Genomic DNA, 24614 nt, shown 5'->3' with positions numbered 1-24614 from the left:
TAGTCACTTAAATGGGCATAACTTTTAGTAGAATCATTAGTTTTTTATGAAATTTTCACCACCATAATACTTATTTAAAGCTCTTTACAATGATGTATAATAAATATTTGAATAGCTTAAAAAATTTTTTTTCTTAAAAAATGCCTGTTTCTTTCCATCGTTTGATGGTATCTTGTACAGTACTTCTGGCAACTTTTAACTTTTTGCAAATTTTACGAACTGAATAACTTTCTTTATGTAATGTAATCATTTCAGAACGTTTTGCAACCGTTAAAGAAGGTTTTTTACCCATATTTTTAATTAAATAGTTGAGTTATAAAATTAAAAAATTTTTTTGAAGACTTTTTAATGCAACCCTCATTAATGCCAAATGAAAACTAAACAAAACTAAATAATCTTAATCATTTTAGTTGACTATCATTAAATTATAAATATTTACTTCATGTTTCAACAAATAAATAACTTTAACAAGACCAAACTCTTAAGAGTAATGTAATGCTATATATCAAGTTAAAACAAACAATTAAAAAACAAACTTATTTATGTAAGTTTGAGGTCAGTAATACCCAATTACTGACCTCAAACTTACATAAACACTTAAAATTAGTAAGTTTAAGTATTATAGATTAACATTATTGATTAATTTAATGATACAGGATAGATTTTAGCTTTTTACATAAAAATATCAAGTGTCTGGAAAACTTCGATAAATCTTTTGGGCATGCTGTTGACCAATTTATGGCATGTTGATAGTGGAATAGCGTACCATGATGTTTTCACAGCTTCCCACAGATCCCTTTTGTTCCGAGGCTTTTGTTTTGCAACCTTATTCTTTACAATTTTCCATAAATTTTCTATTGGATTTAAATCTGGTGATTGTACTGGTCAATCCAATTGTCTTATACCATTATTTTGGAACCATCTCTTTGTGTATGTTTTGGATCGTTATCTTGTTGAAATATCCAGAGCAGCGGCAGGTTATCCTCAGCATAAGAAAGCATTATTTCTTCAAGGATATTAGTATAAACATCAGCTGTCATAGTGTCTGTTATTAAATAGATAGGACCAATACCAGATGACGAGAAACATCCCCACACCATAATGCTTCCACCACCAAATTTAAGTGTTTTTTTAGTGTAATTGGGTCAAACACTTTTTATTTTGTGTTCTGCGGACAAGCTGGTTACCATCTGATCCAAAGATATTAAATTTAGTTTCATCTGTCTAAAAAACTGTGTCCCAATTCTTATTTGTCCATGCAGAATATTTATGACATTACACTTTTCTAGCTTTTATATGTCGTTTATTCAATAAAGGCACACTTCTAGGTGATCTTGAAAAACAAATTAGCTTCAAATAAACGTCCTCTAATTGACTGTGCTGTTACATTTAACTCTAATTTTTTTTTAAATGGTGTTGCTGGAGATAAATGGATCTTTTTTATCTTCACGAAAAATTAATTTATCTTCTCGCTAATTTGTTATTATTTTTATTCAGTAGCGTAGGAAGGTCATATCAGTTTGAGGGAGAGTGACTAAAACAGCCAGGTTTGCCAATTTGAAGGGGAAGGGAAAGGGAAGTGACCCTCTTCTTAAATAAATATAGAAGAGAAGAGGCTATTACCCCCTCCAAATCCTCTTCCTACGAGGTATTAATAATAACCGGAGTCAAACGCATATTTGAAAAGTAATAACAGTTGAAAATTAAAGAAAACAAAAAGATTATTCATTACTGTATTTATTATTTTTTCCACTAAATTTCCGCCTACTTTAAACAAAATTGTTAGTAACATGAGAAAAATTGAAAAATAATTCATTATTTTTCTAAAAATATAGTTTTTTACAATAATGTTTATAAAAACATAAAAATTAATATCAGTTAACATCAATTGCTGTGAATAAAAAGCATTTTTCTAAATGTTATATATATATATATATATATATATATATATATATATATATATATATATATATATATATATATATATATATACACACAACACAATGATACTAAGTTGAGTAATTTTCTCCTATAATTATTATGTGACAGCAAATATAATGTAGTTATGCAAGGGTGGGCCAATAATATTTGGACTCACTGTATGTGTAATCAAACACAAGGATGAAACTGAATATTTATATAAATTTTTAAGGACGGGTGCCACCGGAATGATACTTGTAAAGGCTTTTATAAAAATGCACCCCGTAAAACTTCAAATTTTACACTAAAAGTTAAATATTTTTTCGCTCATCTGTTATCATCTTTTAAAACATTCACTCATGTATTTCAAACCATCTATAATTGAAAAGTTTAAATATTTTTTCCGCATTTTTCCGCTTTTTAATATTCTATTCTTTTTTGAAAGTAGAAACTAAACAGGCAAAATGTACACTAAAAATTGCCCGTTTAAAAATCAAGCCAAAAAAAATGCAAAAATGTTATTTTTTACAGCATTTTTTCAAAATTATTAGAAAGCTTTAAAGATTCAAATAAAGTGATAATTTTTAGCCAACTTTTAACCAAGTTTTTTTTTTTTTTTTAAATCTTGTCCTCTTTTTTAACTTACCAGTTAATTTTTATTTTAAAAATTCGAATTGCGCGTTTTTTAGATTTTCTGACCACTATGCCCTCCCTCTAATATTATGATTATGATAGAAAATTTTATGCTGATTAAGAATTGTATAAAAACTTAGGTCTCTAAATCAATGGAAGGTGCTCTAATCTGAAGATGAAAGTACAAAAATATGTAACAAATCGTTAATATTCGTCCTCTTGAGTTAACTTTACGGTTGATGTTGTTTTCAACCGCGAAACATTGCTAGCCTTGTCTCTACCATAAAAAATGTTTTTTGGTTTATTATACACACAAAAGTTCTTTCGAGGGTAGTTAGACAGACAAACAAGCTATAAAACATGTTGTTCTGGTAAAACGTGATTGCTTCATGAAAATTTTGATTTACTACTGAATTTTTTACTGTTTTTATTAAAATTCTTTATTATTATTAAAGAAAAAAAGTATTTGAAAAGAAGAACTTTAATCGATTAGTAAAAATGGAATTCCTTAATGTTCTTTGTATAAATGAAACTTTTCTGAAACATGACAGATGCAATAAAACAAAGTTTTTACGGGGGTTTAACTTGAAGTTTTAAAAGAAAGTTAATGGATTAAAATGTATATATTTTTGATATAAACAGTTTCAGTTGTTATAAAGTTAATTGCAGCCTATAATCAATTAAAGAATTTTTCAACTTCTTTCATGAAAATTTCTAAGATATTTTAAGTAAGAAAATCCAGCTAGACAAACTAGCGTGATAGTAATTAAACGCGATGAATTCCCATGTTTTATTACTCGAAATTTTATTATAAAACATAAAACCAGGTTGGTAGTACTTTTAAAAGATATTTTTTACAACAACAACAAAAAAATCATTTTTCAAGATGGCGAATATTAGCGTTTTGTTGTATATTTTTATACTCTCAACTTCAGATTAGAGCACTTTCCAATAGTACATACATAGTACATACAAAGAACTGCGAGATGCCTTCAAATTTTTGAGCTCCATCATTTAGCTAATCTTTTGTGATCACGTATCTTACTGTGTCTATATTAAAACTGAAAATATCTTTTTGTGAGATTCTACTAAACCTCCAAAATTCGGTAATCTATTAAACCGTAGAGATGGTGAATGAAAGCTATTAGGGCAATATAACTTGAAAGGTTGGGTAATACTAATACATTTATTTTTGTTAAGTAATATAATTAATTTATAATGTAAAAGAGTAATTGAAAAAACAACAGCGAAAAAAAAAAAAACCCAACATAAAGAGAGCAAATGAAAGTTAAATTATTAATAGTGACATAGTAATGATACAAAGACAAAAAACAAAAAATAACCACAAAACTCTGCATAAATATGATTGTTTAAAGGAAAAAGACACGTCTAAATTATCAGGAAAACAGGTTTGGTGTTTATGACTGCGCTTGCGTCCTTTTTTCCGGTTCTCATACAACTTTAATTCATCCTAAAATAATAAAAATGTTACAGAGATTATGAAAAATGCATCAATTAAAACTTCCCTTATTTGTAAAATTCAGTTCTCTAAATGTTCTTGTGAAAAAAAAAACAAACAAAAAAAAAACAACAAAAGCAGCAACAACAAAAACGCTGCGGACTAAAATCTATTTAAGCTACAACATTTATACAATTTGCATTTGAATTTTCATAAGCCGGAAAAATATTTTACTAAAACAGAAATTCTGAGTCTAAAAAATTTTCTATCACAAAAAATGTACATTTTTCCTAACTGTAGATAATAAATTAATGATGTCTTCGCAAATTCACTTATTAGTTAACGAAACTCTTGGCTTCACAAACTTCAAGAAGCCAATAAGTGAACAAGAGCTATTTCGACAACCATTCCTCAAATATTTGTTTTAAAAAGACTTTCAGATGTGCTATGCGAGAGGTATAGCACATGTAAAAACTCGCTGATTGTTGACTATCGCAAATTTTCTTTTAAGAGAAAAATACAGAAAACAGATTCAATATGCAAATATTTATTGTATATTGCATTTGAAGGGCAACCAGAAAGCAACTTAGCATCAGAATCTAACCCAGAAATTGAAGTCACAAGCACAAATGAGAACAAATTTGAATTGTTTTAACGAGAAAAACCAAATAAATATCAGGAAACTCCTAGAAGATAAATTACATAAAGAGACTGTTGTTAGATCGTAAAGAAAACAGCTATACGTTTGTAATTTGTACCTTTTTGTTATTGTTAAATTAGGTAAATATTTCATGCACTTCCCTGAATTGTAAAAATTAAAAATCCTTAGTTCTTTTCACTTCATTTTATAGATAATTTGGCATTTTTTTACACATTTTTAGACACTATCGCTTAGTTTCAAAAGTTCGGAGGTGATTTTTTATGACCAGTGTATTATGTAATGTACCATGTGACCAGAACACACACAAGTTTTCAATCTTAGCTTTTTAACAAGTTGGATACATTAAAACAAACATTTTGCTATTAACAAGTGTCATTGACCGAGATGTTATTCAAGTTAATATGGGATAGAAATCTTTTATTCATAAGCAGCATCATAATTACCTGGTCTCTTTTAATTTGAGCTAATTTATTTGCTATTATCTTTGCTTCATCAACTTGCTGTTTCTTCATTTTTAAATCAATACACTGTTCATCACATTCCAACTCCATACCACAAGATACATCTGCACACAGTAAAACCTGTTGTAACAGTTGTATTAATACAGGAAACTTTATCTTTTTGAATCACACTGTTATTTTACTTTCAAAAAACTAATTAATAGAATGAAAAAAAAAAAAATAGTAACAAATATTAGAATAGACATTGACCTTCTTTCTTCTACCACATGAACAGGAAAGATGAGATTTTTCAGCACAAGATAATGAATCTGAACAATTTCCATTGTGACAGAGTTTTTTGCAAAAATGACCACATTGAAGAACTTTAGTACAGCGAGACTTACAAGAAAGCAGTTCTTCCTTTTGATGATCATTAGCAAGAGTAAATTCTCTAAATAAAATCATATGAAAACATATCAATTTCAAATAGCCTCAAAGTTTCTTGAAAGACAATTAAAAAACTTACTGGCATTTTATATAAAGTTTGACTAAGTGACAATGACAATCTAATTTTAAATATTCATCACATGGTGGACACTCTCCTGCAAATAAAAAAAAGTTTTATCTGAGCATCCCATACTTTGAGAAAAACAAAAAAACATCAAACTGATAAACTCAATCACACCTAAATATATACTTTATATATCTATCATATACAATAATTATTATCTTATCCATATAAAAATATTTTGTTGCAGTAATAAAGTTAATATTTTAATTAAATATTAACATTTTAATTAAATATTAAAAAAGATATACCAGGATGGCAAGCCAGTTTACAATTGTGTACACAACCAGTTGTTCTTGATTTAAGACAAACCTCTTTACAGCTCATGCAGTTTTTACCAGCCTTAAAATTAAACAACCCCATAATTAAAAAAATTTCATCTCTAAAATTCTAAAACAAATCCTAAACTAAAAACCAGTAGTACTTTGCCTTGGGGTGGGTTCCCTTTAACAAGATGGCATTTTCTTTTACAAACATGATTTCCACATGAAATTAACCTTCCACAAAAAAACTTGCATGAGTAAGCCTTTACTTTAGAGCAAGGAAAACTCTCAACCTTAATGAAAGTTATTAATTTATCAAGTATTAAAACCAGAAATAGAAGAATGTTTTTTAAAATTATTTTTAAATTCATGTACTTTTAAGTGACAAAAACTACTAGTTAATAAAAAAAGAAAAAGAGCACATGGTAAATGTTGTTAAAAATCTTTGGAAAGGAGAGGATACCCCCCCCAAAAAAAAAAAAAAAAAAAAAAAAAATTTTCATAGCCCTGAACAAATAGAAATAAGAAAAAAAAGAAAAAAAAAAAGGAATCTAAAGAACTCAAAAAATAAAAAACAAAAACTTTTTCAGCTGTTTTTATGCCAGCAAGAACTTAAAGCAACAATTTTCTAGGAATAATATTACAACAATTAAATTAACAACCAACAAAAAATTGATACTCACACAATGCTCGCCTACACAAAACCTAAAACAAAAATGTTATTTTCATAATATTCATGAAAATCAAAGCCTTCTAAATCTTTGTGCTGAGTTTAATCAACCATAATTTCTTAACATCCTTAGCAAATAAAAGTATGTAAATTTTTTTGATTAAATCTCAATTTTTATACTGCTATATTTGATCAAGATTAACTTTCTTGAGATCCAGCTTTATCTTATTGGGAAATTAAGTTTTTCTGCTCTATACATTGTTTATTTTAGCATGGCCCAAAGATCTTTGACTGAATATCAATCAAGAAGATTTTAAATGCTATTTGGTTTTACCACAAAACTGACAAGTTTCTTTCAGAGGAATGAAACCTCTATTTGAGTAATTTATTTTTGTAGTTAAATTTTCCACCAGTTAGTCTAGTTGAAACTGAAAAATAATGATGGAATATTTCTTTTAGAGGAGAAACCTGAAATTGTTACACTTATCTGAGTTAAAGACAGAATTTGTTAAGAAAATTAATAGTAAAAAAAACAAACAAACAAAAAAATAATAACAAAAATATTTTTATCTAAGTTAAAAGTTAACATTGCTAGCAAAACAGAATAAAACCCTAAAAATAAATGGATTTTAACTAACTTTTCCACTAAGTAAGAACATGGTGGGCATGGCACACAAGGACTCCTTTTTGAGATCAAACCATCTGTATTTTTAGTTTGGAATTTTTCCTAAATTAAAAAAATTACACATATATTGTATTTACAAGTGTCACTGTAGTTTAGTATTAGTTTATATTGATCTTATAATGATAATTAAAAGCCTTGAATAAATGCTTAAAAAAGCTGCTAAAAAATCGGTTAAAAAAAGTCTTCGTAATGACGACATAAATTGTGGGTAATGAAAAGCGTAAGTCTTATGCAAGAATAAAAAAAAAACGGGTGTCTTCTATCAAGTGATACAAATAGCTTTTACTTACACTTATTTAAGAACCAGATACTTTGAAATCAATTTTAAAAAAAATCAAAAAAAAGTAAGAAAGAAAAATAACTTTTTCTAAAGATTGCATTTTAAATTACATTTTTCTCAAAATTACATATTTTTTATAAAACCATGTCATTTGAAACAAGACACCCGTATTTTTTTTTTGGATTTAATTAATGTTTTTAATTAAATCCAAAAAAAAACACGAGTGTCTTGTAAGAAAATGGCTGTTGCTAGCTCATTGACTGTTGTCTTTGAACGAAATGACTTTTGCTGCTGCTGGGAATTATTTGGAGCGAGGTCCAAGTCTTTATACCTTGTAAATTCAACAATAGAAGATCTGATGAAGCTGTATATATATCCTGGGTATTCCCTTGAAATTTGTAATTACCCAACTGTAGTTTGCTCTAGTTGTAGAAGAGACCTTTACTTGATAAAGTCGGGAAATACACCCAGAGGCTCATGGGGAGAGAGAGTATCAAAGGTAATTCTCATATTTAAAAAATAAAAATATTTTCTAAACTCATTAACTTTATTAAAGTGTTATTATAAAGTAAGCCTATTAATCTCTAAAAAATTTGGTTTTTTTTTTACCTTTTTATTTACCTTTTTATTTCTATTTTATTTACCACTATTTATATTAAATCATTCATTGTAATGAAACATTTATCTTTATATCATTAAGTATTTAAATACCACTTTTGAAGGTTGAGTGGAAAATGCTGACCAGGAATTCAGCTTCAATGCTCCAAAGTAGTGAAACATAAACCAATCATATCTTCTTCACCAGTTAACTTTATCAACTGGTGGAAACCCATTGGTTGTAACTGTTTGATGTTCTGCCAACAAGGCAAATCGAAGAACAGTAAAACAAGTATCTTTACAGGTTATAAAAGAACTTCAAGTAATATTGGAACTTTCTATTAACAATACCAAACAGTTGATATCTTCTCTTCGGAAAGGATTAGGGAATAAGACTGCTGTAGAACCTAATAATTTTGGCAAATTGAATGATCTTGAGGAATCCATATCACATTTTTATAATGTAGAAAAGGTAATTTATAAGTATTAATCACAAAAGTGCACTTTTAGAATCTTCTAACATTTTGTATGAATATATTTTATATGTAAAGAGAAAGAGATCCTCCACCATGAATTTGTGATGGCTACACATACAAATATTGTAACTATGTAATGTGTAACCATTGTAAATTAAGTAATTTTTTTTGTAAAATTAAGTGCAGCTAATATTAAATTGACTAATATATAAATTAGAAATTATTGTTATCTTTTTTGTGTAATATACATTTAATTTTTTTGTGTTAAAGCTTTAATCCCTAAGTTTTCCCAATCTGGAGATGCTTCAAAAAGTCGTTGAATGTGAAGGCTATTTTTTTGTGTATAAATAAATAATGACATTATTTAAATATTTTTACAGATAGGTTTCCTAGACAGTGAAGATGGAAAAGTTTCAAAGGATCTTGTGTATGTTCAAGAGACATCATCTTTCATACTGGATTTGATAAAACAACGTGCTCTAGACTTTCATTCAGCATTTGTACGAATTTCTATGGATGGTGGAGGATCTTTTTTGAAAGTTATAATCAATGTCTTTGATGCAAATGAAAGTACAAAGTCTGCAATCTACATGAATAGTGGTGTTCAGCGTTGTCAAATTCTTGCAATAGTTGAATATATTCCTGATACAAACCATAACTTAAGAATAATATTAGAAAAACTCAATTTGCAAGATGTCAAGTTTTTTTGCAGCATTTGATTTAAAGTATGCCAACGCTGTGTTTGGTCTGTCAGGCCATTCAGGAAAAAGAGCTTGCCTGTGGTGTGAAGGGTTGAGAAATGAAGAATGTGGAAAACTAAGAACTCTTGGGAGTCTAGATTATTGGTATGAAAAATATGTTGTGGAAAATAACTCCAAGAAATCTAACATGCAACATTATATGAATGTGATATATCCAAGGATTCTCTACCTAGAGGAGAATCCAGATACTCTAATCCAGCATTTAGTACTACCTCCTGAATTGCATCTTTTGATTGGAGTTGTATCTACTTTAGGATGTCTGCTTATGGAGACTTGGCATGAATTTGATGACTGGCTAAAAACTAAAAATGTTCTTCAGAGAGGGTACCAAGGTAGAGGTTGGGATGGAAATAATTCCAACAAGATCTTGAAAAACCTGTATGATCTTGATAAAGTTGCTACATCTCAGGTTCCTCAACTTAGACCTATAGTTCAGTGCATGAAAGACTTTAAAAAAGTAAAGGATTCTTGTTTTGGTCGAACTCTTGAGTCAGATTATAAGTTAGCATTTGCTAAATTAAAAAACTCCTTCCTATCTACCCAAGATCTTGCACAGGTTCCTGTCAAAACGGCTACTTTCTTAGCCACAAAAATTTTTAAAAACATTACAAATGGCTTGTTTTATAATATCTCAAGAGCTCTAATTCACAAGAACAACTTTCATTTTAGGCATGTATGTTTTTATAGTATGCCACAAGGTTCAGCGAAAAGTTAGGGCAGCGGGAAAAAAAAAAATCAATTTGCTTCTATTACATGTTTGAAAAGCTTTTTCAAATCCAATTGAAAAGTTTGCCAATAGTAATACCTACAATAGAATCTTGAAATAGTTTAGAAATCAGAAATGATTTTAATGGAAGAAGTGTTTAATTTGGTTTTGATAATTATACGTGATAAATATGTATATAGAAACTTAAAAATTGTTTTTTCCAACCTTAGCACGTAAACCAGATTTTAAAAATATTTTTAATTAACCATATACATTAATACTAAACTAAAAATAAAGGTTTGGATCGAGTGACATGACATAAAACCTGGCGGTCTCTCTGGTTCACAGTGGTGTATTATATACAAATTCACATATAAAGGTATTTCAAAATATATCAAAAACCCTATTTAAAAAGATTTTAAAAGAAATTACACTTTATGATCTTTTAAATAGGGTTTAAAGTTTTTTTTAAAACTTTAATATGTTACATATGCAGATACTAATATTAAAAAGTATAAAATGTTTCATTTTTAAAGAAAATTTTTATTTTTTGATGGTTTTAAATGTTATTTACATTAATGTAATTCTTATTTGTACAGAAAAATTTTAATCACTAAAATTTATTACTGACAAAGCAATTTTAAATAATTTTTTTTACTGTTTTTTTTGTAACAAAGTTTTTTTGCATACAAATTGTTTACTGAGCTTTGATTTTCAACAAATGCAAAAAGTTACATTCTCCTGCCTGTTCTGGAAAAAATCATTAGAATTGGTGCATTCAAAAAATACTAAGGATCCATAAAAAAAAAAAGTCAAGTTAGTTATAATTTTGGATTAAGGATAGAATTCATTTTGTCTAAACAGCATTCAGTTGAAGGTGGACCAAATTTTAGTAGCTGATCTTTTGATTACTTTTTAACAGACCCAATAAACATCAAAATTGCATTCATTTATTACAAATTTTACAGACAGCCAAATTAAGATTATGATGTTAATACAATTTAAATTCTTATAACTGCTATAATTTTTTTACTGCTTATTGATAATAATTTTTATTTTCAGAGAAACAAATTAAAATCAAAATGTTGATCAGAATTGGTAAAACTGTAGAGATCTAAACATTCCTGTCATTTGTTAGATAATAATGAGAGATTATTGATATTGTTTAACTCAAAAGCAAGACAAAAGCTGGTTTTAGGTTTCATGTCTCTTTGGAATGAGAGGAACAGGTTATTGAAGAAAAAAAAGTGAAAATGATCCTGGTGAAAAATATGGTAACTTCTTGGTTAAGCTGGATTTTTTTTTTATGTTGGGTAACCTGATGTCTTATAGGAAATCAGAAAAATCAGAATTCCACCAGCTTAAAAGAAGTATGATGGTGTAACATTCTATTTAGATCAAAAAGAAGACAGAAAAAAATCATTGAGAGTCAGTTTTTGAAATTAAAGCAAACATAGAAGTAAAATATAATCAAAAAGTTAATACAGAATATCATATAGATATCTTGAGGCATCAGTCAGTAAATTCTGAAATGTAACTATAAGTTACATTTTATTACAATTTTATTGTAACAAGACAATTATACCAAAGATTGCTTTAGAGAAGCAAAAAAATATTTACAAGTAATCAGGAAGGAGATCTTTAAGTGATGAACTGGCCACCCCATAGCTGGTACTTGTATATAATTGAGCACTTGAATATTATCATAATTGTCAAAGTATTTATGGTACTAAAGAGTATTCAAAATTTATTTATCAAGCCAAAGTGAACTAAAACATATTTACAGTACTGTAAAAAAAAATGTAACATCATTTTAAAATTTACAGTCAAAGTAAATATTTCTGTAGAGCTATATAATTAAATTAGATAATGCATATAAAAATAAAATCTAGAATATACTTTTAAATGTAAAAATAAGCAAAGTTTGTAATCCTGCAACTAATGAAAGTTTGGAAATGTGATTCTGATAATTTCTTAGTTTTGAAAACAGAGGTTTGTACATATTATTAAATTTAAATGAGTTATTAAAATTCTAACCCCAATATTTTCCTTAAGCACTTCATCATGGCACTTGACTTGACAGTGGTGTGAACATGGCAATTCCTTATTACAAACTTCACTGCATAGTGGACAATCACCAAAGTGACACTGATGAGCCTTGAGAAAAAAAATAATACTTATTGGCCGAACAAATTTTCTTAAATTTCTTATTTTATTTACAGTGAATCTCTGTATAGCTATATTATAAGTAAACTTAAAAACAAATTGCTGTGAAATTAAGAATACTATAAATTTGAGGGATCATACACATTAGCTTAGACAAAAATTTAAGATAAGTATTCTAAAAAGTTTTTATTTTCAAACTAATAAACAAACTCAAACAACTTTTAAATCAAATTAGAAAATAACTTAATCAATTTCAAAGAATAGATGCTTCCTACATTTCTATTTTACAAAAATATTTTTTATCTTTTTTTTTAAATATATATATGAATAAAAAGGATGTGTAGAATTGCACCAACTTTAACAAAAAAAATACAATTTGATATCGAATTAAGCAATACAAAATATACACAGTTATCATGGAAACCAATAGTGCCAACCTAGCTGACCCGAGAACGCCATCTATATGGGGTGATAGCTGACACATTCAGGTATCCTGTGATGCAAATTTTGAAATCAATTAATTACATATTTCGGAAGAAAATTCAGTTTTAATGCAAAAATTTTGTGTTTTTTGCCCCTTTTGAGAACTGTGGAAAATCTGCTATAAAATCAGAACCACTCAGGAAAAATCAATGAAAATTTTTCCACTTATAGACCATTGCCTTAACTATGTTCATGTAAAATTTCAGCCAGTTTCATGCTCTAGTTTAAGATTTATAGTCATTTAAAGTTCAAATTTTACCATTTTTTGGTACTTTCGCCACTTATCTTTTATTATTTTAGAACACTTAAAATGTGACAATACTAATGGTTTTGTAATATTTGAACTCCTCAGGGTGAGGGCAACAACTTTTGTAAAAATGGTTTTTTTTGATTGTCATTATCATTTTCGAACTATGAGGCAAAACGTATTCCTGCAAACCAAAGTCTATATATATATGTAGGCCTTATAAGAGGCTCTGATATAAAAAGACCAATTTTAAATTTCAAGACAAGAAATGTAGTCAGAAACTTTAAAAATAAGCATTCTGTAAATAATTAGCTGAAGTTAGTGTAGATTTAATGATATTTTACTCCCCACCACCTTTTTCTCTTATTTTCATTTCAAAATAATGGAGAAGCTTTTTCTATTTAATGCTTAATGACATAACCTAACTGCAGACAAAATAAATAAGCTACAGAATATTCATGAGTTCTTTATTTACAAATAAAAACTGTTCAGAGACAAAAATAATGTCTGAAAAACCTTTTGAAACAGTTTTCTCTCAAACTGTTTTCAGAGATGTTATCACATAACATAAATATGAATTTTGATTTCTTCCTCAAAGTTCATTTTTTTCAAAAATATTTTAGATAATTTCTGTCACATAACTACTATATTGTAGTTTCTAGCATGACATATATGAAGGACTCTAATGGCAACAGGTTTCATAAAAGGAAAGCAATTTACCTCTGAAAATTTCGTATAAATAGTGTTTATTCACAACAGTGAAAAAAAAATTTAACTCTGAAAACTTCTCATAAATAGTTTTTGTGAACAACTCTTTAAAGATGCTTACTATTCAGATCAATCAAGCAGTTCAACAATTTTTCCTTGTACTCCGGATGATTTTTGTCTCTCTTATATCTGGACCAATGCTGGTGAAAATCTTGATGCGCTGTTTCAACTGATTGCTCACTATAGGGTCCCAAGGGGGATCCTTTGCAACTTATGAAATCCGTAATGTGGTGGAAGACCGTGTGAACTTTGGGAGTCACACTTGCACCAGGTATCATGAGCTCCTCTTGAAGGCTTCAATTTTTTCATCAAAATCCGGCTGAAGGATGAAACCAAAGCAAGCTTCCACAACCAGGTTGAAACATTTGAATGCTTCAATAATACTGAAGGTTTGATAAACTGAATTTGTCTCAACCAGTTGGTGCAGAATGTCCACATTTTTCAGAAGCTTTCTGCATTCATTGCCCTCAAACTGACTCCCATGATAAGGACTTGGTTGAATGTGGAGTGCAGCAGGCCACTTATTGGCGTCAGACCATGCAGTTTTGAGCATCTTGAACAAATAGTTCACAATGCCTAAGAGGAGATGCAACTCCATTGGCGGGATGATTTCTAGAATGAGAGAGGTGTCAGGTCCACTGATTATCGGTTTTCTGATGACATTGCCGAATGATTTTGCATTGGCAACAACCCCACCTGATCGCTCAAAAGACTGCAGGTTTAATTTGATTGAACCGAGTGTTCACAAGTTTCCAGTGTGGACAAGACTTTTTGAATCAATGTCACAAAATGCGCATGGGTGCATGCTTGAATGGGTTTGCAGACCACAAACAATATTTGCAACTTTCATGTCACAAGCCAAAAGGAGCTGAAGTCCACCTGCATTGATCATAGACCAGACTTTTTCAATATTGTCATGGGTTTCTGGAAGATCCTCTGATACTGCAACAAGAATCTGTCTCTTGACCCCAGTGTCTTTGCCAGTCCTTTCAGTGAGAAGTTGTTTTTGTGCCAACAGGCTTGCTTCATTCCTTGCCGGAGTTTCAACAATGTTGAGACAAAACTTAAGGGATCCTTTCCCGCCGTCGATGCCTAGCTTGACAAAATAACCACCAGAAACCTTGCGGGCCTTAAGTACATGATTAACAAGACTTGGCAAATCTTTACAGTGTGCCACAACCCGAACTGTACCAGAATCTGCCTTTCCATCTTGAATTTTCAAGGCAGTGCAGGTGAAGAAATCTTGCAATTCTCGGCCGGCTTTCTGAAAATTCATGTAAAAGTTTGGCTCCACCATCTTGGCATCAGATGTTTGATTCACAGTTCGGACAAGTTTCTTCAATCCGTTGTTTGATAGCCCAGTATTTAACTGGACATTCACCAAAGCCTGAGTAGTCAACATTGATGTGCTCAATGTAGGTTTGGCACCACTTGGACCTGAATTCATTAGAGCAATGGGCTTTATTTCTTTTAATATTTTCAGTGTTGAAATTGTGCTCTAACCTTAGAGAAGTGAGAAAAATTCATACTGCAAGTTACCTAGACTCCTTTTAACGAGCTGAGTTTTAAACTAATAAACTATGTAAAAATTTAATGAAGTTAAAATATTTACCCGGTTTGATAGAGAGTGGAGGCCCTCCACCTGCTTTAGCAAGTTTGACTGTTCCTCTTGGGGATGATTCCTTGTTGGCAATAACTTGAGAAGCTATCTGTTCTGCTGCCTTGGAGTCTTTTGCTGCCAAAAACTGCAGATTTTGTCGAAACTGCAACTGAGAACATTGATGTTGCAGTCCCTTTCCAAGTGGACTGAGGCACTCATGACATCTCACACTTGGCTCTTTCTCACCAGCATTTTGTTTTTCAAGAGGGTGTTTATCTTGCAGCTTTGAACGTGCAATCTGACAAAGAAGACAATCACACACTTGACTACGAGTTTCTGCTCTCAACCGTATTGAGCTGAAGTCAAACAAGGAAGGAAGCGTGACTTCTTTTCCCTCCTCTTTCCGGCGCAAAGCAGTTCTGCAAGATTTGCAGAGTCCTTGCGGTACCCGGGAATCACAAACATCAAGATTGGTGCTGTACAACTCACAAATACGTTGTGCCTGGAAAGCTGTGAGTGGCCTAGAACTTTTTTTGAGGCAGAGCAGGCACACACATTTACGGTTTTCTTCATGACTTTTGGCATGGATTGGCAGTGTCACAATTTCTTTTAACTGTAAAAAAGAAAAGACAAGAGAGTGCCACTAGAGAACTTTTTAATTTTGCCTTTTACTTACAGATTATCAAAAGGTTTAAATTAGATACAAGGCACCATACAAATCATAAAAAGAAATGAAAAACACAATCAAATGCAGCCTTTCATGTCACAGGCAATTTGTATGCATACTTTCTAATTTGTAATCTATTGAAAAAATCTACATTTAAAATTACCTTGATGAACCATGTCTATCTCTTTTTATATTTCAAAAGTAAGCTTTCTCAAATCCAACAAACCAACATTTATTAAATAGAAAAAAGCTTTAACTAAAGAAAACTAAGTAATGGTCTCTTTAAGGTTATTGGAACTTTTTAAAAATACTCAAAAAATGTACCTGACAGATAAAAGTTGAAGTATTGATGAACCCTGATGTTCTGTTGGCGAATCCTAATGAATCTCCATTGATAAATTTTGAAGATCCGCAATTGATGAATTCTAATGACTTACTGATGATGAGTTCTGATCTACATAAAGCAAATAGTTTCTTATTTTATAAGAAGAAAAAGGTTTTTGAACATCATGTACACAAAAAAAAAATAAGTAAGGGATTTTGGCTACACAACATAGGCCATCAAAAAATCCATTTTTACCTTTTGCCTATGATTGTTTGAATGCTTCAAACAAAATCCTTTAAAAATGGTCTTTGAGACTTTAGTAGGGAGAAATGTTTAATGCAATACTGCTTAATTCTAATTACTCCCTGATTTGAATTAAAGGAGTCTCTTTTCTACAAAGGGAAAGTTTTGTTTTTGGTAGCCTTTCAAATATAAGTATATTAAATAGGAAAAAAAATACTTACTGTGAATTAAAGAATGTTATGAATGCTTTTCTTCTTTTCAAAAGAAAATTATTCTTTGGAGCACTTATTACACATAAAAAAACGTTTGCACTATGCAAGAAAAGGTTTTAAAATGATATTTCAAAACAAATACATGCTAATCCCTAACTATTTAAGGTGGTAGCAATAATCCATTTTTGTACTATATTTTAAAAACACATTCAAAGCAAAAATATATACAAAAATTTAATTTTTTAGATAATTGTTTAAGTTATACTCCTCTTTAAAAGTTTCTGACTACATTTCTTGTCTTGAAATTTAAAATTGGTCTTTTTATATCAGAGCCTCTTATAAGGCCTACATATATATATAGACTTTGGTTTGCAGGAATACGTTTTGCCTCATAGTTCGAAAATGATAATGACAATCAAAAAAAACCATTTTTACAAAAGTTGTTGCCCTCACCCTGAGGAGTTCAAATATTACAAAACCATTAGTATTGTCACATTTTAAGTGTTCTAAAATAATAAAAGATAAGTGGCGAAAGTACCAAAAAATGGTAAAATTTGAACTTTAAATGACTATAAATCTTAAACTAGAGCATGAAACTGGCTGAAATTTTACATGAACATAGTTAAGGCAATGGTCTATAAGTGGAAAAATTTTCATTGATTTTTCCTGAGTGGTTCTGATTTTATAGCAGATTTTCCACAGTTCTCAAAAGGGGCAAAAAACACAAAATTTTTGCATTAAAACTGAATTTTCTTCCGAAATATGTAATTAATTGATTTCAAAATTTGCATCACAGGATACCTGAATGTGTCACCCCATATCACCCCATATAGGTGGCGTTCTCGGGTCAGCTAGGTTGGCACTATTGGTTTCCGTGATAACTGTGTATAAATTTATAGGAACTTTTTCATGAAAAAAGAATGTTAACAAAAACTTATCAATAAAAAAATGTCAACAAAAAAACTTACTTGTACTTTGTGATGACAAGCTGAAGGAATCCTAAAATTAAAAATCACAACATCTATATTAATACCATAATCTAAATCTCAAAGTCTAAAAATGTTCAACTTATCAGAAACATACTGAGTTTATATAAATTAATGTTTTTATGTATCTTGAAAGATGAAAGAAACCATTTAATTTAAAACATAAACTTAATTAAAATAGGATATTTTTCCTTAAACAAGCTTAAATCAAAACTGCTATTGTAAAATCAAAATACTGGAGAAAAGAAAAAGTTTCATTAAAAATATTTTCATAAATTCAAGAAATTTATAGATGTTTTTCTTTCAACATTGTTAAAGATTTTTAATTCTAGCATCATTTTCAAAGATAACTTATTGCTTATGTTTATACTCACTGTTCAATTAGTTTAGATTTTTGTTACAAATAAAATTTCTACTAAAAACATTTTCTCTTTATCTACTTTTTTAGAAGCTAAAAAATTGGATACTATTCAAACTATAATTTGTTCATAATGTTTTATCCATTAATGTATTTGCTCAAGACTTTTTCCTTTACTGTATTTGACATATTCTAAGTTGAAGATAATTTAACACTTGTAAAAAAAAATACAAATTATATTTTATATTGTAAGGAGTTTACAGATCACAGTTTTTTTTATTAAAAAACTTTGATTACACACCTGCATAGCTCTTTACAATTTGGTGGTTTAACAGATTTTTCTTTTCCACAAGGCACTAGTATTGAAGTATTTCCACAAAAACAAGAAACTTTTTTGCTTATTGGGCATGGATAACATATACCTAAAGTGAAAATGTGAATTTAAAAGAAAAAAAAATAACCTCAGAGCAAATTAATGGTAATTTAAGATACTGTAAATCTAAATAAATCAAATAACATTTCTACCCGAATGGCATGGAGAAGGACATTTATGATTATTGCAATTCAGTATTCTATTGCAAACTTGTTCACACGGTGGGCAATTGCCATTACAACACTATTAATAGTATACATATCATCATTAATCACCATTGCTGCTGTCACCTTTATCAAATAGTTTAAATTACTTTTCTTTTATCAAAAATACCTTTTTTTTACAAGCATGCCTTCCACATTTTCTCAGTTTTAGGCACTTGAACTCACACATTAATGCTTGATTACAAGGTACCTCTTTAACCTTATGCTGACATTTACATACCTTTCGCACAACCTTAAAGTAGAATTTTGAACAATATATTTTAAAATAACTTAAAAGTAACACACTAGAGAACTTTAGAACTTTATTAACAAATAAAATACTAATTTTTTTACAATTAAAATACCTGAATGCATGTTTCACAAGGTCCATAATGACATCGCTTAGCACATTGATGACTTCCACAACTCAATAGCTTTAAACATGTATCTTCACAAGTACTGACATCATCAACACAAGGCAAAGAAAAAGCTGAAGAGAAAAGTCTCATTTTAAATTAAATCAACAACTTAATAATGATTTCGCTGATCAGCTTGCATGAAAGATAAGTAAACATAGGTTTATTGCATTTTATGAAGTATTTTACTCAAATAATTGCTTGTTAAGCATCTTTGAAGATATTTCAAATTAACTAGTACTAATATTTATCAAAATAGTCAAGTGAGTTATATCAATGCAAAGAATCCTTTTTCATTTAACAAATCTGTTTAAAATAAAAAAACTTGAAGAGAAAAGGCAACTTAATTAGAATATAAAGAAATCATACATGTTTTTCCACAAGGGCACTTTCTGGATCCAAATCTTGGACATTCTCCACACGGAGATGCATGACATTCTTTTTCACATAGGTGATGTCCACATGAAAGTACTTTATGACAAACCTTAAAAAAAATAATGTCTATGTAAACTATTTTGATTAAAATAGTTAAAAAAAAAACTCTAACTTTTAATGTAACTTTACATTTTCTCCTTTTATCAGTAAATGTTTATAATTTAAAACAATGATTTTATCTTAACTATTCCATTAGTTAACAAATTCTTAATAGCTTAAATTCTTGTTTGAACAAGATACTTTTAACACTACATTTTTCCCCCATTATCACATTTTCATATAATTCTTTTGAAAATTATTGTTAATTGGAAACCATTTTTGTGTTCTCTTGTAAAATTTGCCTGCACTTCCAGATCTTGCTTGTTTCAGGATCTTGCTTTTCTTATACATCTTGGTTCATTTTTGAATATTGGTCTTGGCAAAACAAAATTAAAAGAATAAATTAAAACAAGATTTAGTGAGATTTTTTTAAAAAACCTTTTCACTTTCTCTAACCTGGGTCAACTCTAGTGTAGACAATGACTGCTGAGTCAGAGATTATTTTGGATTTTTTGAGTTGCTTTTACAACCTGTCATCATACTCACATTGAATTCTATTGATCTATTAGAGTGGTCATATCTTCAAAAAAAAAAAAAAAAATGTAAAAAACCTTTTACAAGTTGTTCAAATTATCAAAATTATGAACTTTAAAAGAACATATGGAAAGAGTTGTTAGAGAGAAAAACCAAAAGATTCCACTGCAAATATATCTCAGCCAAAAAGGATCAACACATATTTCAATGAGAAGTTCAAACTATTGTAAAACTAATTGCAAACATCTAAGTTCTTCTGATCTCATTTTGGAAATTTTTTAAAAGCTAAGATTCTGGAAGTAAAGGTTTTATGCAACCATCAAGATGGATATTTCATAAAGAACATCTTTATCTTTTAAATATAGTTTTCAAAAAGAAAAAAAAAACTCAATAAAATGTGTCACGAAATAAATAAATTTCAAATAACACATTAGAAGGTTGTTTTTTTATTAACAATTTTTTATTATGGAAATGTTTTTTTCTTTTACATCACAAATATTTTAAAATCTAAAGTCAAATATAACCTGTGAACAACTCCAATTTCTTTTTGCACATGGTTGCATATCTTCCACTTTTTTACATAAGCAAAAATGTTTTCCCATTTTTGAACAAGGTGAACAGTCTCCTAAAAGTAAATAAACATAATCATACATGGAAAACCATTAAATTAATCATCACCAAAACCATGATAATTAGTCATCTGGAGAAAATGGCTAATCAACAAGTCTTATAATGACTATCAAAATAGTTAATGTGTTAACAATCAAAATATATATATATATATATATACAAAAAAAAAAAAAAAAAAAAAAAAAGGGAAAAATTGTACATTTCTCCTCTCTTAATTTTTTTAGCAAGAAAAAAACCTAACAAGAACATTGGGCTGGTGATATACTTGCAGATATTGTTAACAAATATAAAAGAATACCTGAGTGACAAAAATCTTCACAATAATGAATCCCACATGAGGAAAGTTTACCACAAGGCTGTCCACATGACCAACCTTTTTTACTGCATCGCTGCAATTGAGGATTAGAATTTTCACAATAACATCTTGACAATATGGTCTTTGGACATGGAGGGCAAGGTCCTTTTAAAAAATCAAATTCATTACATTACACAATAATAACAATAACAATAATAATAATAATAATAATAATAATAATAATAATAATAATAATAATAATAATAATAATAATAATAATAATAATAATAATAATAATCATAGAAAAAAAAAAATTATTTAAACTAATTTAATACCTGGGTGGCAAAGCAAAATGCATTCATGTCCACAATTAGGACGAAGAGATTTTGAGCAAGTCTGACCACAAGAATGGGGAACAATCCATGGATCAAAGCATGGATCATTCTAGAAAAAGATTATTGCAAAAACCAATGTGCCTTGCAGCATTTTTCTGTATTCAAACCTAAAATCTAAAATTTTAACACATATACTTAAACAATTCTTTGAACATTTTAGAGCTTCATTTTTGATGTCACATCCAAAAGCATTCAATTTACTCAACTTGTGTTAAGGATTAACAACAAGATTAATTATCAAATAAACTAATAATAAATCTGGAAAAGTCTTTCCTTATTTTCTTTTCTTAAATCTTTTTTGAAAAAAAAAAAATAATAAAAAAATCTTTTGATGCTTGTTAGTTGGTGTAGCACCAAAAATCACATTATTTAGATTTGCCTGCTGCATCCAAAAACTGAAATGTATAACATTAGGTTACTAATGTTTTAGTTCATTAAAAAGGATAGTTATTTTCTCATTAAATATTATTAATAAAGTGTAATTTTATCTTATTTGATGATCAAAACTTTATAAGCTTTTGCCACAGCAAAATACTCAATACTCAAGTGCTTTTTAACACATCATTAAAGTAGAGCATAGATAATATTCAAATCGTGGGTATAATGCAGCAAAACTCAAATCTTTGAGTTTTAATCCATGCAGAATGCAGCAACCATTTACAGTATTATAAACAAACAAATTTATAACAATAGAATCAAAATATTAATTAATAACTCATTAACTTAGTAAAAAAAAGGCATAAAATGGTAAAATTTGAAAATGAAGAAAATAAAGTTTGTTTACTACATACCTCTTTGCCACAAAAGCATGTGTACTTTACTAAACATTCCATACCTTTGTATTCAAAACGACATTTCGGGCTGAATTGTTTAAAAATAAATAAACTTTAACTTGAGAAGGGCTTTTATTTCACAAATGTTAATAAAAAACATTATTAGCCAATTTGAAAAATTAATCTAAATGACTCAAGTAATGAGTATCAAAAAAGTTAAAAAGCAAAATTTAAAATCAGATCTCAAAGAGTAATAAAAGAAAAAAAAACGATTTTTTGCACTGATCTGCTGTAATTCTTAATTTTGTCTTGATTCCCTTCATTATGGACTAAAAATACTCTGAGTCAATTTCTTTCAATTTTGTTTTGATTCTTTCGACCAAGTGATGGTTATTTTTGATTCCCAGCCATTTTTGTAAACTTTTTGTGCTAGACAACCCCAAAAATGTTTGATTGGCCTTTTTTGTAGAACATTTGGTAGAACATCAGACCAAAATATGTACTGAAATTCAGGAAAACCCTTATAAAGAAATGGAAAAATCTTTTCATTAAGCATTCCTAAATAAATAGCTTAGATTTGATGGAACATGACTAGGTTTTAAGAACACAATATCTTTTTTTTTTCTCATAAAGATGGCTTCAAATTTTGATTTTTTGGCTCTAAAAGTTTATGATAAGAAATTTGCATTTTTGACCATTGGTATGAAATATCTTGATGGCTTTTTCTAAATTTCTGGCCCATTTTCATTGAATCACTCGATAACTATTGTTTATTAGTTGCTTGAATTGAGCTCACTTAGCCAGTGTCCATGAAGATGGCTGTCTTGTTTTTTTCTTGTCTTTAATTGGTCAATCAGTTTGCAACTTATTTGAGACCTTATACAAGGAGTTATATCCTTTCCAATTTCTGATTTTTTCATTCTTGTATATTTTACATTGAAATTTTTTGATCTTTCTCAAAGACTTTCCCTCCTGGAAACATTTAACCTCATTTTAAAAAAATACTCTTTCATAATATTTTAGACACACAGTAGATGGTAAATTATATAAAACTAAACATCTTCATATCAATTTTTATGAGAAAAATTAATTTAACTTTAGTCTCTTAACTTTTATGCCACCCATTAGAGCCCACTTTAACTAATAATCTTAAGAATTGTTAAAAATCATTTAAATAAAGCACATTCTAAAGTTGATTTTATTACTAATTTAAAAATATAATACTAAATTAAAAAAGTAAATTTTCAAATTTTAATCTACATAAAACAATATTAAAGTCATTAAAATCACTGCGGTTTAATAAAACTCACAGTGGTTTAATAAATACTCACTTTGTTTAAACAAATTTTAATAAACAACAAAATTTTAAAGTAACTTTAATAAAATATTTAATTAACAAACATTTAGTATTTTAGCATAGAAACAATCTTTAAAAAGCTTCTGTTTTAACATTTTAAAAGTATTTTGTAGCAATAAATATGTTCTTGACTGAAAAATAGCTCCAAATATGCACTAATTATGGCAAACTTGGAATTGCTAAATCTATACTATTAGTCATTTTAATGTTGAGTTTGAAAAAGCATTTTGTTTCGTTATTGTCTTCTGTGTGAATTTAAAGAAACCAATCTAGCACAACCAATAATAAATACTTTATTTTAAATAATCTTGCTCAACCATAATTGTGACTTGAAATTCTGAAATTCTGAAAAATGACTTTTCTACATTTATCATTGATCATGTCATTATACCTGATTGGTTCTGACTGAACAGCAAATGTTTTTTCTCCAGAATAGACAATGGTGCAGTCATCATCATTCATGAAGTCAAAAAAAAAAAAAACACTAGTTTTTTGCCTCTTCACGGCTCTGGGTAAGACACTGATCAGTTGTCCTTGTCTTCACAAGACTTTTCACTAAAACATCTTCAAAAAGTTTAGCATCACTGGCAAATCCTGGAATAACATGTGGGCCAAAAGTTTTGAAACAAAATATTTGGCTAAATAAAGAAATCTAGACATGCAACAAAATCATTTATTTTTATACTGCTTTGTAGCCCATATAATTATTTTTCTAGATACAATAAAAATTTTTTAATTATCACTCCACACTTGATAAAACAAGTTGATTTTTGAAAACATGTCTATGCTTTGGTTGGACAAATGAGTAAAACCCATTTAGAAAAATATTTTCAAGTTGAAAATATCCCACATGCAACAATTTATCATCAAGTGCTTTAATGATAGTTCACCATGTGCAAAGAAAAGGTCCAAAAAATTAAAATTTTTAAGGAAAATTTGGTTGGCATGAGCCAAAGAAAACTGTTTCTAAGTTCAATGCCTTACAATTTT

The 24614-nt window shown here is 28.8% G+C and overlaps 2 protein-coding genes and 1 pseudogene across 10 annotated transcripts in view; 1 reads left to right on the top strand and 2 right to left on the bottom strand.

Annotated features, from left to right (window-relative positions):
• Nucleotides 1-24614, bottom strand: part of LOC149892084 (uncharacterized) — a 176521-nt gene that overhangs the window by 126848 nt on the left and 25059 nt on the right. The gene's annotated exons all lie outside the window — the stretch shown is intronic.
• The window catches only part of LOC145189367 (NF-X1-type zinc finger protein NFXL1-like), a 30132-nt gene continuing 9340 nt past the window's right edge, over nucleotides 3823-24614 (bottom strand). For 2 of the 8 annotated variants that reach the window (XR_016450218.1, XR_016450216.1), the window contains 21 exons: nucleotides 22286-22355; nucleotides 21435-21543; nucleotides 21103-21264; nucleotides 20699-20799; nucleotides 19536-19650; nucleotides 19116-19240; nucleotides 18881-19003; nucleotides 18700-18790; nucleotides 18476-18596; nucleotides 17799-17829; nucleotides 16375-16504; nucleotides 15396-15996; nucleotides 12157-12276; nucleotides 7253-7341; nucleotides 6628-6649; nucleotides 6106-6237; nucleotides 5933-6023; nucleotides 5640-5715; nucleotides 5384-5564; nucleotides 5117-5254; nucleotides 3823-4024 (listed from right to left, as the gene is read on the bottom strand). Coding sequence is in view for 3 of the 8 variants with exons in the window: in XM_090080291.1 (XP_089936417.1) it covers nucleotides 3842-4024; nucleotides 5117-5254; nucleotides 5384-5564; nucleotides 5640-5715; nucleotides 5933-6023; nucleotides 6106-6237; nucleotides 6628-6649; nucleotides 7253-7341; nucleotides 12157-12276; nucleotides 17799-17829; nucleotides 18476-18596; nucleotides 18700-18790; nucleotides 18881-19003; nucleotides 19116-19240; nucleotides 19536-19650; nucleotides 20699-20799; nucleotides 21103-21264; nucleotides 21435-21543; nucleotides 22286-22355 (2080 nt within the window). In the remaining 5 variants the exon portion in view is untranslated. Of the gene's footprint in view, nucleotides 4025-5116; nucleotides 5255-5383; nucleotides 5565-5639; nucleotides 5716-5932; nucleotides 6024-6105; nucleotides 6238-6627; nucleotides 6650-7252; nucleotides 7342-12156; nucleotides 12277-15395; nucleotides 15997-16374; nucleotides 16505-17641; nucleotides 17712-17798; nucleotides 17830-18475; nucleotides 18597-18699; nucleotides 18791-18880; nucleotides 19004-19115; nucleotides 19241-19535; nucleotides 19651-20698; nucleotides 20800-21102; nucleotides 21265-21434; nucleotides 21544-22285; nucleotides 22356-24614 lie in introns of those variants that run through there. The other 6 variants (XR_016450215.1, XR_016450214.1, XM_090080291.1 and 3 more) reach the window with 4 other exon arrangements.
• Nucleotides 7818-10924, top strand: LOC149892086 (uncharacterized; annotated as a pseudogene). The gene is made up of 3 exons (XR_016450283.1): nucleotides 7818-8078; nucleotides 8445-8648; nucleotides 9033-10924. The product of XR_016450283.1 is annotated as an uncharacterized LOC149892086 (transcript).

The sequence above is a fragment of the Hydra viridissima genome, unplaced genomic scaffold (genome assembly GCF_058129835.1).
Source record: "Hydra viridissima isolate aposymbiotic clone 2 unplaced genomic scaffold, HvirCarnegie_v1 scaffold_2, whole genome shotgun sequence".
Lineage (NCBI taxonomy): Eukaryota > Metazoa > Cnidaria > Hydrozoa > Anthoathecata > Hydridae > Hydra > Hydra viridissima.
Note: the sequence above shows the minus strand (reverse complement) of the source record. Positions and strands in the feature narration are given on the sequence as shown.